A 15,302-nucleotide genomic window follows, 5' to 3' on the forward strand; every position below is an offset into this window, starting at 1 on the left:
CCGCAGCTCCCCCCCGCCACCCACGGGACCGGCCGCCGCCGCCGAGCCGCCGCCGGGTGAGTCCTCGCCGTCGTGCCGGCGGTGCGGGGCGGGGGCGGGGTGGGGGGGGGGACTGCGGCGCGGGTGACCCCCGCTGTCCCCCTCCCTTGCAGGTGAGGAGGACGAGGAGGAGGAGGAGGAGGAGGAGGCTGAAGGCGGCGGCGGGGAGGCCACCCCCCGGCCCTACCGCTGCGGCGAGTGCGGCAAAGCCTTCGCCCAGAGCTCCAACCTCCTGAAGCACCGGCGGGTGCACACGGGCGAGCGGCCCTACCGCTGCGGGGAGTGCGGCAAGGCCTTCGGCTGGAGCTCGTCGCTGCTGGAGCACCGCAAGGGCCACGCCGGCGCCAAGCCCCACGCCTGCGGCGAGTGCGGCAAAGCCTTCAGCCGAGGGTCCACCCTCCTGGAGCACCAGCGGACCCACACCGGCGAGAAACCCTTCCGCTGCGGGCAGTGCGGCGCCCGCTTCAGCCAGAGCTCCACCTTGGTCCACCACCGCCGGACCCACACCGGCGAGCGGCCCTACGGCTGCCCCGAATGCGGCCGCGCTTTCGGTCGTAAGTCCACCCTGGCCACCCACCGGCGGACCCACACCGGCGAGCGGCCCTACGGCTGCCCCGAGTGCGGCCGTCGCTTCGCCGTCAGCTCCGACCTGGCCAAGCACCGGCGCGGGGCTCACGGCGGGCACCGGTGCCGGGACTGCGGCGAGCAGTTCCCCCGGCCGGCGGCGTTGGCCGGACACCGTAAGAAGCATCACGGCGGCGACGCCGGGGATCGGGGCGCCGCCGGCGAGGACCGCGACGGCGATGACCGCGGCGACGACCGGCCGCACCGCTGCGAGGAGTGCGGCCAGGCCTTCCGGCACGGCGGCACCCTGCTGCTCCACCGGCAGACCCACGCCGGTGCCTTCGCCTGCCCGCTCTGCCCCGAGCGGTTTGAGGGCAGCGCCCAGCTGGCCCGGCACCGCCGGCGGCGGCACGGTCCGGCAGCCAAGCCCTACCGCTGCGAGGCTTGCGGCAAAGCCTACGCGCAGCCGGCCGGGCTGCGGCACCACCAGCCCGAGCAGCCCCTGGGCTGTCCCCACTGCGGAGCCGCCTTCCTTTGGAGCTGCCGGTTAGCCCGGCACCTCCGCGCTTGCCGCCCGCCCGCCAAGCCCTACAAGTGCCCGGAGTGCGGCAAAGCCTTCGGGCAGAGCTCCAAGCTCCTCCGGCACCAGGTGACCCACACCGGCGAGAAGCCCTACAAGTGCCCCGAGTGCGGCAAGATCTTCAGCCAGAGCTCCAACCTGGCCGAGCACCGGCGGACCCACGGGGCGGGCGAGCGGCACTTCTGCCCGCTCTGTGGCAAGGGCTTCGCCCTCGGCTCCTACCTGGCCAAGCACCGGCTGACCCACACCGGCGAGCGGCCCTACCGCTGCACCGAGTGCGGGAAGGCGTTCCGGCAGAGCTCCAACCTCATCCAGCACCAGCGCACCCACACCGGCGAGCGACCCTACACCTGCGGGCTCTGCGGCAAGAGCTTCTGCCAGAATTCCCACCTGGCCAAGCACCGGCGCACCCACACCGGCGAGCGGCCCTACCGCTGCGGGGACTGCGGCAAGAGCTTCCGGCAGAGCGCCAACCTCCTGGAGCACCGGCACACCCACACCGGCGAGCGGCCCTACCGCTGCGCCCAGTGCGGCAAGACCTTCGGGTGGAGCTCGGCCTTCAGCAAGCACCAGCGCACCCACCTCGCCTGAGACCACCCACCTCGACCCAGGCCAGGGTGCCCCGGCGCGGGCCAGGCCCGTGAGCGTGCCCCACGGCCGTGGCCTCATCTTGGAGGACTCTCCCGGCATCCATCATGGTAGCCCAGGGCCATCGCGGTGCCCCAAGGCCGTGGCTTCGTCTTGGAGGACCCTCCCACCCTCCATCACCCTGCCCCAGAGCCATCGCGGTGCCCCAAGGCCGTGGCTTCATCTTGGAGGACTCTCCCGGCATCCATCATGGTAGCCCAGGGCCATCGCGGTGCCCCAAGGCCGTGGCTTCATCTTGGAGGACTCTCCCGGCATCCATCATGGTAGCCCAGGGCCATCGCGGTGCCCCAAGGCCATGGCCTCGCCTTGGAGGACCCTCCCACCCTCCATCACCCTGCCCCAGAGCCATCGCGGTGCCCCACGGCCACGGCCTTGCCTTGGAGGACCCTCCCACCCTCCATCACCCTGCCCCAGAGCCATCGCGGTGCCCCACAGCCACGGCCTCGCCTTGGAGGACCCTCCCGGCCTCCATCACCCTGCCCCAGGGCCATCGCGGTGCCCCACGGCCACGGCCTCGCCTTGGAGGACCCTCCCGGCCTCCATCACCCTGCCCCAGGGCCATCGCGGTGCCCCAAGGCCGTGGCCTCGTCTTGGAGGACCCTCCCGGCCTCCATCACCCTGCCCCAGGGCCACCTCCCCGCTCCCCGTGACCCCCATCTCCCTCCCCACCCCCCCAGGGGGGTCCCGGGGTCCGGCACCGCCCCCCAACACCGGAGCCGGGTGACCTCGAGCCGCCGCGGGCGCCCGGGCCCCTCCTGGGTGGGGGAGGGCGTGGGGGGACCCCCAGGATTCCAATAAATAGTGGTGAACGCTGCTGTTGGGGTTACTGGGGTTACTGGGGAGGGTCTGGGGAGGGACTGGGTTTACTGGGGAGGGACTGGGGGGGGCACCGGGGGCACTGGGGAGGGACTGGGGGGGCACTGGGGTTACTGGGGAGGGACTGGGGCGGCACCAGGGGCACTGGGGAGGGTCTGGGGGGGCACCAGGGGTACTGGGGAGGGACTGGGGGGTTATTGGGGTTACTGGGGAGGGACTGGGGGGGCACCGGGGGCATTGGGGAGGGACTGGGGGGGCACAGGGGGTTACTGGGGAGGGACTGGGGGGGCACCGGGGGTTACTGGGGAGGGACTGGGGGGGCACCGGGGTCACTGGGGAGGGACTGGGGGGGCACCGGGGTTACTGGGGTTACTGGGGAGGGACTGAGGTGGCACCGGGGGTACTGGGGAGGGTCTGGGGGGGCACTGGGGTTACTGGGGAGGGACTGGGGGGGCACCGGGGGTACTGGGGAGGGTCTGGGGGGGCACCGGGGTTGCTGGGGAGGGACTTGGGGGGCACTGAGGGTACTGGGGAGGGTCTGGGGAGGGACTGGGGTTACTGGGGAAGGTCTGGGGGGGCACCGGGGTTACTGGGGAGGGACGGGGGGCACCGGGGTTTCTGGGGAGGGACTGGGGGGGCACCGGGGGTACTGGGGAGGGACTGGGGGGGCAGCGGGGGTTACGGGGGTTACTGGGGAGGGTCTGGGGGGGGACCAGGGGTACTGGGGAGGGACTGGGGGGGTACTGGGTTACTGGGGTTACTGGGGAGGGACTGGGGGGGCACCAGGGGTACTGGGGAGGGACTGGGGGGGCACTGGGGGTTACTGGGGTTACTGGGGAGGGCATGGGGGGACACTGGGGGTTACTGGGGAGGGATTTGGGGGGCACTGGGGGTACTGGGGAGGCACTCGGGGGGCACTGGGGGTTACTGGGGTTACTGGGGAGGGCATGGGGGGGGGCACTGGGGGCACTGGGAGGGCCGGGGGAGGCACTAGGCATTTACTGGGAGCCTTCACGTGTTCCCAGGGACCACCCGTGTCCCTTCACGTGTTCCCAGGGGCCATGCGTGTCCCTTCACGTGTTCCCAGGGACCACGCGTGTCCCTGCACGTGTTCCCAGGGACCACCCGTGTCCCTTCACGTGCTCCCAGGGACCACCCGTGTCCCTTCACGTGCTCCCAGGGACGACGCGTGTCCCTTCACGTGCTCCCAGGGACCACCCGTGTCCCTTCACGTGTTCCCAGGGACCACCCGTGTCCCTTCACGTGCTCCCAGGGGCCACGCGTGTCCCTTCACGTGCTCCCAGGGACCACCCGTGTCCCTTCACGTGCTCCCAGGGGCCACGCGTGTCCCTTCACGTGTTCCCAGGGACCACCCGTGTCCCTTCACGTGTTCCCAGGGACCACGCGTGTACCTTCACGTGTTCCCAGGGACCACGCGTGTCCCTTCACGTGTTCCCAGGGACCACCCATGTCCGTTCACGTGTTCCCAGGGGCCACCCGTGTCCCTTCACATGCTCCCAGGGGCCACCCGTGTCCCTTCACGTGCTCCCAGGGACCACCCGTGTCCCTTCACGTGCTCCCAGGGACGACGCGTGTCCCTTCACGTGCTCCCAGGGACCACCCGTGTCCCTTCACGTGTTCCCAGGGGCCACGCGTGTCCCTTCACGTGTTCCATGGGGCCACCCGTGTCCCTTCACGTGTTCCCAGGGACCACCCGTGTCCCTTCACGTGTTCCCAGGGACCACCCGTGTCCCTTCACGTGTTCCCAGGGGCCACCCGTGTCCCTTCACGTGCTCCCAGGGACCACGCGTGTCCCTTCACGTGTTCCCAGGGGCCACGCGTGTCTCTTCACGTGCTCCCAGGGACCACGCGTGTCCCTTCACGTGCTCCCAGGGACCACCCGTGTCCCTTCACGTGTTCCCAGGGACCACGCGTGTCCCTTCACGTGCTCCCAGGGACCACCCGTGTCCCTTCACATGCTCCCAGGGACCACCCGTGTCCCTTCACGTGTTCCCAGGGGCCACGCGTGTCCCTTCACGTGTTCCATGGGGCCATGCGTGTCCCTTCACGTGTTCCCAGGGACCACGCGTGTCCCTTCACGTGTTCCCAGGGACCACCCGTGTCCCTTCACGTGCTCCCAGGGACCACCCGTGTCCCTTCACGTGCTCCCAGGGACCACGCGTGTCCCTTCACGTGTTCCCAGGGACCACGCGTGTCCCTTCACGTGTTCCCAGGGACCACCCGTGTCCCTTCACGTGCTCCCAGGGACCACCCGTCTCCCTTCACGTGTTCCCAGGGACCACCCGTGTCCCTTCACGTGTTCCCAGGGACCACCCGTGTCCCTTCACGTGCTCCCAGGGGCCACGCGTGTCCCTTCACGTGTTCCCAGGGACCACGCGTGTCCCTTCACGTGTTCCCAGGGGCCACGCGTGTCCCTTCACGTGTTCCCAGGGACCACGCGTGTCCCTTCACGTGTTCCCAGGGACAACCCGTGTCCGTTCACGTGTTCCCAGGGGCCACCCGTGTCCCTTCACATGCTCCCAGGGGCCACCCGTGTCCCTTAACGTGCTCCCAGGGACCACGCGTGTCCCTTCACGTGCTCCCAGGGACCACCCGTGTCCCTTCACGTGCTCCCAGGGACCACGCGTGTCCCTTCACGTGTTCCCAGGGACCACGCGTGTCCCTTCACGTGCTCCCAGGGGCCACCCGTGTCCCTTCACGTGTTCCCAGGGACCACCCGTGTCCCTTCACGTGTTCCCAGGGACCACGCGTGTCCCTTCACGTGTTCCCAGGGGCCACGCGTGTCCCTTCACGTGCTCCCAGGGACCACCCGTGTCCCTTCACGTGCTCCCAGGGACCACGCGTGTCCCTTCACGTGTTCCCAGGGGCCACGCGTGTCCCTTCACGTGTTCCCAGGGACCACGCGTGTCCCTTCACGTGTTCCCAGGGACCACCCGTGTCCCTTCACGTGCTCCCAGGGACCACCCGTGTCCCTTCACGTGCTCCCAGGGACCACGCGTGTCCCTTCACGTGTTCCCAGGGACCACCCGTGTCCCTTCACGTTTTCCCAGGGACCACCCGTGTCCCTTCACGTGCTCCCAGGGACCACCCGTCTCCCTTCACGTGTTCCCAGGGACCACCCGTGTCCCTTCACGTGTTCCCAGGGACCACCCGTGTCCCTTCACGTGCTCCCAGGGGCCACCCGTGTCCCTTCACGTGTTCCCAGGGACCACCCGTGTCCCTTCACGTGTTCCCAGGGGCCACGCGTGTCCCTTCACGTGTTCCCGGGGACCACCCGTGTCCGTTCACGTGTTCCCAGGGGCCACCCGTGTCCCTTCACATGCTCCCAGGGGCCACCCGTGTCCCTTAACGTGCTCCCAGGGACCACGCGTGTCCCTTCACGTGCTCCCAGGGACCACGCGTGTCCCTTCACGTGTTCCCAGGGGCCACGCGTGTCCCTTCACGTGTTCCCAGGGACCACCCGTGTCCCTTCACGTGTTCCCAGGGGCCACCCGTGTCCCTTCACGTGTTCCCAGGGGCCACGCGTGTCCCTTCACGTGCTCCCAGGGGCCACGCGTGTCCCTTCACGTGTTCCCAGGGACCACCCGTGTCCCTTCACGTGTTCCCAGGGACCACGCGTGTACCTTCACGTGTTCCCAGGGACCACGCGTGTCCCTTCACGTGTTCCCAGGGACCACCCATGTCCGTTCACGTGTTCCCAGGGGCCACCCGTGTCCCTTCACATGCTCCCAGGGGCCACCCGTGTCCCTTAACGTGCTCCCAGGGACCACCCGTGTCCCTTCACGTGCTCCCAGGGACGACGCGTGTCCCTTCACGTGCTCCCAGGGACCACCCGTGTCCCTTCACGTGTTCCCAGGGACCACCCGTGTCCCTTCACGTGTTCCATGGGGCCACCCGTGTCCCTTCACGTGTTCCCAGGGACCACCCGTGTCCCTTCACGTGTTCCCAGGGGCCACCCGTGTCCCTTCACGTGCTCCCAGGGACCACGCGTGTCCCTTCACGTGTTCCCAGGGGCCACGCGTGTCTCTTCACGTGCTCCCAGGGACCACGCGTATCCCTTCACGTGCTCCCAGGGACCACCCGTGTCCCTTCACGTGTTCCCAGGGACCACGCGTGTCCCTTCACGTGCTCCCAGGGACCACCCGTGTCCCTTCACATGCTCCCAGGGACCACCCGTGTCCCTTCACGTGTTCCCAGGGGCCACGCGTGTCCCTTCACGTGTTCCCAGGGGCCATGCGTGTCCCTTCACGTGTTCCCAGGGACCACGCGTGTCCCTTCACGTGTTCCCAGGGACCACCCGTGTCCCTTCACGTGTTCCCAGGGACCACCCATGTCCCTTCACGTGCTCCCAGGGGCCACGCCTGTCCCTTCACGTGTTCCCAGGGACCACGCGTGTCCCTTCACGTGTTCCCAGGGGCCACGCGTGTCCCTTCACGTGTTCCCAGGGACCACGCGTGTCCCTTCACGTGTTCCCAGGGACAACCCGTGTCCGTTCACGTGTTCCCAGGGGCCACCCGTGTCCCTTCACATGCTCCCAGGGGCCACCCGTGTCCCTTAACGTGCTCCCAGGGACCACGCGTGTCCCTTCACGTGCTCCCAGGGACCACCCGTGTCCCTTCACGTGTTCCCAGGGACCACCCGTGTCCCTTCACGTGTTCCCAGGGACCACGCGTGTCCCTTCACGTGCTCCCAGGGACCACCCGTGTCCCTTCACGTGCTCCCAGGGGCCACGCGTGTCCCTTCACGTGTTCCCAGGGACCACCCGTGTCCCTTAACGTGCTCCCAGGGACCACGCGTGTCCCTTCACGTGCTCCCAGGGACCACGCGTGTCCCTTCACGTGTTCCCAGGGGCCACGCGTGTCCCTTCACGTGTTCCCAGGGGCCACGCGTGTCCCTTCACGTGTTCCCAGGGACCACCCGTGTCCCTTCACGTGTTCCCAGGGGCCACGCGTGTCCCTTCACGTGTTCCCAGGGACCACCCGTGTCCCTTCACGTGTTCCCAGGGACCACCCGTGTCCCTTCACGTGCTCCCAGGGACCACCCGTGTCCCTTCACGTGCTCCCAGGGGCCACGCGTGTCCCTTCACGTGCTCCCAGGGACCACGCGTGTCCCTTCACGTGCTCCCAGGGACCACGCGTGTCCCTTCACGTGCTCCCAGGGACCACCCGTGTCCCTTCACGTGTTCCCAGGGACCACGCGTGTCCCTTCACGTGTTCCCAGGGACCACGCGTGTCCCTTCACGTGTTCCCAGGGGCCACGCGTGTCCCTTCACGTGCTCCCAGGGACCACCCGTGTCCCTTCACGTGTTCCCAGGGACCACGCGTGTCCCTTCACGTGTTCCCAGGGACCACGCGTGTCCCTTCATGTGCTCCCAGGGACCACCCGTGTCCCTTCACGTGTTCCCAGGGACCACACGTGTCCCTTCACGTTCTCCCAGGGGCCACGCGTGTCCCTTCACGTGCTCCCAGGGACCACCCGTGTCCCTTCACGTGTTCCCAGGGGCCACCCGTGTCCCTTCACGTGCTCCCAGGGACCACCCGTGTCCCTTCACGTGTTCCCAGGGACCACGCGTGTCCCTTCACGTGTTCCCAGGGACCACCCGTGTCCCTTCACGTGCTCCCAGGGACCACCCGTGTCCCTTCACGTGTTCCCAGGGGCCACCCGTGTCCCTTCACGTGCTCCCAGGGACCACCCGTGTCCCTTCACGTGCTCCCAGGGGCCACGCGTGTCCCTTCACGTGCTCCCAGGGGCCACGCGTGTCCCTTCACGTGTTCCCAGGGACCACGCGTGTCCCTTCACGTGCTCCCAGGGGCCACGCGTGTCCCTTCACGTGTTCCCAGGGACCACCCGTGTCCCTTCACGTGCTCCCAGGGGCCACGCGTGTCCCTTCACATGCTCCCAGGGACCACCCGTGTCCCTTCACGTGTTCCCAGGGACCACCCGTGTCCCTTCACATGCTCCCAGGGACCACCCGTGTCCCTTCACGTGCTCCCAGGGACCACCCGTGTCCCTTCACGTGTTCCCAGGGACCACCCGTGTCCCTTCACATGCTCCCAGGGGCCACGCGTGTCCCTTCACGTGTTCCCAGGGACCACGCGTGTCCCTTCACGTGTTTCCAGGGACCACGCGTGTCCCTTCACGTGTTCCCAGGGACCACGCGTGTCCCTTCACGTGTTCCATGGGGCCACCCGTGTCCCTTCACGTGTTCCCAGGGACCACCCGTGTCCCTTCACATGCTCCCAGGGACCACCCGTGTCCCTTCACGTGTTCCCAGGGACCACGCGTGTCCCTTCACGTGTTCCCAGGGGCCACGCGTGTCCCTTCACGTGTTCCCAGGGACCACCCGTGTCCCTTCACGTGTTCCCAGGGACCACCCGTGTCCCTTCACATGCTCCCAGGGACCACCCGTGTCCGTTCACATGTTCCCAGGGACCACGCGTGTCCCTTCACGTGTTCCCAGGGGCCACGCGTGTCCCTTCACATGTTCCCAGGGGCCACGCGTGTCCCTTCACGTGCTCCCAGGGACCACCCGTGTCCCTTCACGTGCTCCCAGGGACCACGCGTGTCCCTTCACATGCTCCCAGGGACCACGCGTGTCCCTTCACTTGTTCCCAGGGACCACCCGTGTCCCTTCACGTGCTCCCAGGGACCACGCGTGTCCATTCACGTGTTCCCAGGGACCACCCGTGTCCCTTCACATGTTCCCAGGGACCACGCGTGTCCCTTCACGTGCTCCCAGGGACCACGCGTGTCCCTTCACGTGTTCCCAGGGGCCACGCGTGTCCCTTCACGTGTTCCCAGGGACCACCCGTGTCCCTTCACATGCTCCCAGGGGCCACGCGTGTTCTTGGCGTGTCCCCGCCAGCCTTTGCGGCAGGAAGCGCCGTTCTCCCGCCACCATTGTCCGGAACGGGCAAAGAGCCGCCGTTTTGGGTCGAAAAACACCCGGATTGGGCCTGGCAGCGCCGGGAGCTGCCACAGCAGTCGCGGGGGCAGGGTGAGTGTTCCCCGCCTCCCCGGGTTTTGGGGGGAAAAAGGGGGAAAATGGGTCGATGTCTTGGGTCGGGCGGTGGAGGAGATAACGGGGGGGGGGGGGGCGTTTGGGGGTGAAAAAGGGGGTTGTTCTCGTGGGGGAGGGGTTTGTGAAATTAACTCATTGTGGGGACCGTGTTTTGGGGTGAAAGGGAGGAACTGGGCTGATTCCTCGGGGGGGGGGGGGAGGTGCGGAAGTAACTCATTGTGAGGACGGTGTTTTGGGCTGAAAAAGGGGGAAATGGGACTTCGCGCTCAGGCGGGGGAGGGGCGCGGCATTAACTCATTGTGGGGATCGTGTTTTGGGGGGGAAAAGCAGAGGAAAATGCGCGGGTTGCTTGGAGGGGTGGGGGGTGCAAAATTAACTCATTGTGGGGATAACGTTTTGGGGTGAAAAAGGGGGAAAACGGGCTGATTGGTTGCAGAAATTGAGATGCAGGGTTACCTAAGGGGGTGGTGTTTCGGGGTGAAAGAGGGGGAAATCGGGCTGACTGCTCCCAGGTGTGGGGGCTGCCAAACTACCTAAATGCACGGGGGTGCAATTGGGGGGGGGGGGATCGTTTGATTTGGGTGAAAAACATCGGGATTTTTTTTTTTTTCATTTATTGCCTTTTTTCCCCCCGTTTCTGCCCGCGGCCCCCAGCCAGCGCGATGGAGCCGGGGGTCGAGCCGTGCCCTCCCCGGGAGCGGGGTGACGGGGACCCCCCTACAGAGCCCTGCGCAGGTGAGGGGGGGGGACACAGCGGGGGGGTGGCCGGAGAAGCAGCCAGGAGATCATCCTTTGGGGAAAAAAACAGGGAAATGGGGAAAATGTGGGCGAGGGGATGGGCTTCTACTGGGAACACTCATCCATGGCAGAGAAAATGGTGGCCCGGAGACGTTCTCCTGCTTGGCTGGAAAAATATCGCCCAGGAGATGGTCTTAGGCTGGGAGTGGTCCTCAAGGTGGGCAAATACCATGTGGGAGATGTTCTCCTCCATGGAGCCTCCCCCCGTGGCCACAGACTGACCCACAGGAGATGTTCTCCTCCATGGAGCCCCCCCCCATGGCCACAGACTGACCCACAGGAGATGTTCTCCTCCATGGAGCCCCCCCCCATGGCCACAGACTGACCCACAGGAGATGTTCTCCTCCATGGAGCCTCCCCCCATAGCCACAGACTGACCCACAGGAGATGTTCTCCTCCATGGAGCCTCCCCCCGTGGCCACAGACTGACCCACAGGAGATGTTCTCCTCCATGGAGCCTCCCCCCATGGCCACAGACTGACCCACAGGAGATGTTCTCCTCCATGGAGCCTCCCCCCGTGGCCACAGACTGACCCACAGGAGATGTTCTCCTCCATGGAGCCTCCCCCCGTGGCCACAGACTGACCCACAGGAGATGTTCTCCTCCGTGGAGCCTCCCCCCATGGCCACAGACTGACCCACAGGAGATGTTCTCCTCCATGGAGCCTCCCCCCATGGCCACAGACTGACCCACAGGAGATGTTCTCCTCCATGGAGCCTCCCCCCATGGCCACAGACTGACCCACAGGAGATGTTCTCCTCCATGGAGCCTCCCCCCGTGGCCACAGACTGACCCACAGGAGATGTTCTCCTCCATGGAGCCTCCCCCCATGGCCACAGACTGACCCACAGGAGATGTTCTCCTCCATGGAGCCTCCCCCCATGGCCACAGACTGACCCACAGGAGATGTTCTCCTTTCTGGAGCCTCCCCCCGTGGCCACAGACTGACCCACAGGAGATGTTCTCCTCCATGGAGCCTCCCCCCGTGGCCACAGACTGACCCACAGGAGATGTTCTCCTTTCTGGAGCCTCCCCCCGTGGCCACAGACTGACCCACAGGAGATGTTCTCCTCCATGGAGCCTCCCCCCGTGGCCACAGACTGACCCACAGGAGATGTTCTCCTCCATGGAGCCTCCCCCCGTGGCCACAGACTGACCCACAGGAGATGTTCTCCTCCATGGAGCCTCCCCCCATGGCCACAGACTGACCCACAGGAGATGTTCTCCTCCATGGAGCCTCCCCCCATGGCCACAGACTGACCCACAGGAGATGTTCTCCTCCATGGAGCCCCCCCCCATGGCCACAGACTGACCCACAGGAGATGTTCTCCTCCATGGAGCCTCCCCCCGTGGCCACAGACTGACCCACAGGAGATGTTCTCCTCCGTGGAGCCCCCCCCCGTGGCCACAGACTGACCCACAGGAGATGTTCTCCTCCATGGAGCCTCCCCCCGTGGCCACAGACTGACCCACAGGAGATGTTCTCCTCCATGGAGCCTCCCCCCGTGGCCACAGACTGACCCACAGGAGATGTTCTCCTTTCTGGAGCCTCCCCCCATGGCCACAGACTGACCCACAGGAGATGTTCTCCTCCATGGAGCCTCCCCCCGTGGCCACAGACTGACCCACAGGAGATGTTCTCCTCCGTGCAGCCTCCCCCCGTGGCCACAGACTGACCCACAGGAGATGTTCTCCTCCATGGAGCCCCCCCCATGGCCACAGACTGACCCACAGGAGATGTTCTCCTCCATGGAGCCCCCCCCGTGGCCACAGACTGACCCACAGGAGATGTTCTCCTCCATGGAGCCTCCCCCCGTGGCCACAGACTGACCCACAGGAGATGTTCTCCTCCATGGAGCCCCCCCCATGGCCACAGACTGACCCACAGGAGATGTTCTCCTCCATGGAGCCCCCCCCCGTGGCCACAGACTGACCCACGGGAGATGTTCTCCTTTCTGGAGCCTCCCCCCATGGCCACAGACTGACCCACAGGAGATGTTCTCCTCCATGGAGCCCCCCCCCGTGGCCACAGACTGACCCACAGGAGATGTTCTCCTTTCTGGAGCCTCCCCCCATGGCCACAGACTGACCCACAGGAGATGTTCTCCTCCATGGAGCCTCCCCCCATGGCCACAGACTGACCCACAGGAGATGTTCTCCTTTCTGGAGCCTCCCCCCATGGCCACAGACTGACCCACAGGAGATGTTCTCCTCCATGGAGCCTCCCCCCGTGGCCACAGACTGACCCACAGGAGATGTTCTCCTCCATGGAGCCTCCCCCCGTGGCCACAGACTGACCCACAGGAGATGTTCTCCTTTCTGGAGCCTCCCCCCGTGGCCACAGACTGACCCACAGGAGATGTTCTCCTTTCTGGAGCCTCCCCCCGTGGCCACAGACTGACCCACAGGAGATGTTCTCCTTTCTGGAGCCCCTCCCCGTGGCTAGAGACTGACCCACAGGAGATGTTCTCCTCCATGGAGCCCCCCCCCGTGGCTAGAGACTGACCCACAGGAGATGTTCTCCTCCATGGAGCCTCCCCCCATGGCCACAGACTGACCCACAGGAGATGTTCTCCTTTCTGGAGCCTCCCCCCGTGGCCACAGACTGACCCACAGGAGATGTTCTCCTCCATGGAGCCTCCCCCCATGGCCACAGACTGACCCACAGGAGATGTTCTCCTCCATGGAGCCCCTCCCCGTGGCCACAGACTGACCCACAGGAGATGTTCTCCTCCATGGAGCCTCCCCCCATGGCCACAGACTGACCCACAGGAGATGTTCTCCTCCATGGAGCCTCCCCCCATGGCCACAGACTGACCCACAGGAGATGTTCTCCTCCATGGAGCCTCCCCCCATGGCCACAGACTGACCCACAGGAGATGTTCTCCTCCATGGAGCCTCCCCCCATGGCCACAGACTGACCCACAGGAGATGTTCTCCTCCATGGAGCCTCCCCCCATGGCCACAGACTGACCCACAGGAGATGTTCTCCTCCATGGAGCCTCCCCCCATGGCCACAGACTGACCCACAGGAGATGTTCTCCTCCATGGAGCCTCCCCCCATGGCCACAGACTGACCCACAGGAGATGTTCTCCTCCATGGAGCCCCTCCCCGTGGCCACAGACTGACCCACAGGAGATGTTCTCCTCCGTGGAGCCTCCCCCCATGGCCACAGACTGACCCACAGGAGATGTTCTCCTCCATGGAGCCTCCCCCCATGGCCACAGACTGACCCACAGGAGATGTTCTCCTCCATGGAGCCTCCCCCCATGGCCACAGACTGACCCACAGGAGATGTTCTCCTCCGTGGAGCCTCCCTCCGCGGTTGCACGACGACCCAACGGACGTTCCTCCCCTCTCTCGCAGGCGCCGCGGCGCCGGCCCGCGGCGGTGGTCGCCCACGCGGCTTCATCAACCTGCTGGGTCTCCTGGAGGGCGGCCGGACGCCGCCGAAGCCCTACCGCTGCACCGAGTGCGGGAAGGCCTTCGGGCAGAGCTCCAACCTGATCGAGCACCAGCGCACCCACACGGGCGAGAAGCCCTTCACCTGCGGCCATTGCGAGAAGAGCTTCAGCCGCAGCTCCACCTTGGCCGAGCACCTCCGGACCCACACCGGCGAGAAGCCCTACACCTGCCCGGTCTGCGCCCGCGCCTTCAGCCGCAGCTCCACCTTGACCGAGCATCACCGCACCCACACCGGCGAGATGCCCTACGCCTGCCCCGAGTGCGGGAAGACCTTCGGACGGACCTCCAACCTGGTCAAACACCTCCGGACCCACACCGGGGAGAAACCCTACGGCTGCGGGCGCTGCGGGAAGACCTTCAGCCTCAGCTCCAACCTGGTCAAGCACGAGCGGACCCACACCGGGGAGAAGCCCTTCTCCTGCGGGCAATGCGGGAAGCGCTTCAAGAAGAAGACCCACTTGGCGTCCCACCAGCGGACCCACACCGGCGAGCGGCCCTACCGGTGCGGGGAGTGCGGGAAGGCCTTCGGGCAGAGCTCCACGCTCATCGAGCACCAGCGCACCCACACGGGCGAGCGACCCTTCCGCTGCGGCGCCTGCGGCAAGAGCTTCTGCGTCAGCTCCAACCTGGTCAAGCACCAGCGCATCCACACCGGGGAGAAGCCCTACGGCTGCGGGCGCTGCGGCAAGCGCTTCCGCTACAAGCCCCAGTTCACCCGTCACCTCAAGGTCCACCCCGACGGGGACCCGGCGTGCGGCCCCTAGCGCCCTTGGACAAGGATCGGGGACGTTCACCAGGACGGGATGGGCGCCAGCATCCCCGCGGCGGGGTCCGTCGTGGGGGAACCTCGTTAGGGCCTAACGAAGGAGCCCGGTAGCATGGCACGGTGTCCACCACGCGATGGTTGGACCTTGGAGGTGGGTTGGGGACACTCCGGGGACTCAGCGGGACAGGACGGGGTGGTGGCATCTCCATGCCGTGGTCCATCACGGTGGCACCTCGTTAGGGCCTAATGAAGGAGCGTGGCACCTGGTGGCCCTCACCGCCACACCGTGCCCACCACACTACATCTGGGCCTAAAGCGGGACCTTGGAGCCACCCTGGGGACACCCAGGGACACCTGGGGACCCCCTGGGGACCCCCTGGGGACACCCAGGGACATGGCAGGCTGGGGAGGGGTGGCTTCCCCGCAGTCCCTCGTCGCGGCGCCCTCGTTAGCGCCGAGATGGCGGCAATAAAGGACCTGGAGCATCACTGCAGGGCGGGGTGGTCTTGGGGGGGCACTGGGAGGGTCGCTGGGAGGGACTGGGAGGGACACTGGATGGCGTGGGGGGCTCTGGGGGGCACT

The 15,302-nt window shown here is 66.8% G+C and overlaps 1 protein-coding gene across 1 annotated transcript; it reads left to right on the forward strand.

The window, feature by feature from the left end:
- Positions 1-127: 127 nt before the first annotated feature.
- Positions 128-15,208, forward strand: LOC135318269 (zinc finger protein 91-like; the record flags this gene model as incomplete). Its single annotated transcript, XM_064475431.1, has 4 exons — positions 128-1,773; positions 9,439-9,665; positions 10,344-10,424; positions 13,856-15,208. Coding segments are annotated over 4 exons (2,817 nt in total), but the record flags the coding sequence as incomplete, so codon positions are not given.
- Between the last annotated feature and the right edge of the window lie 94 nt (positions 15,209-15,302).

Source organism: Phalacrocorax carbo, chromosome 29 (assembly GCF_963921805.1).
Source record: "Phalacrocorax carbo chromosome 29, bPhaCar2.1, whole genome shotgun sequence".
NCBI classification, from domain to species: domain Eukaryota; kingdom Metazoa; phylum Chordata; class Aves; order Suliformes; family Phalacrocoracidae; genus Phalacrocorax; species Phalacrocorax carbo.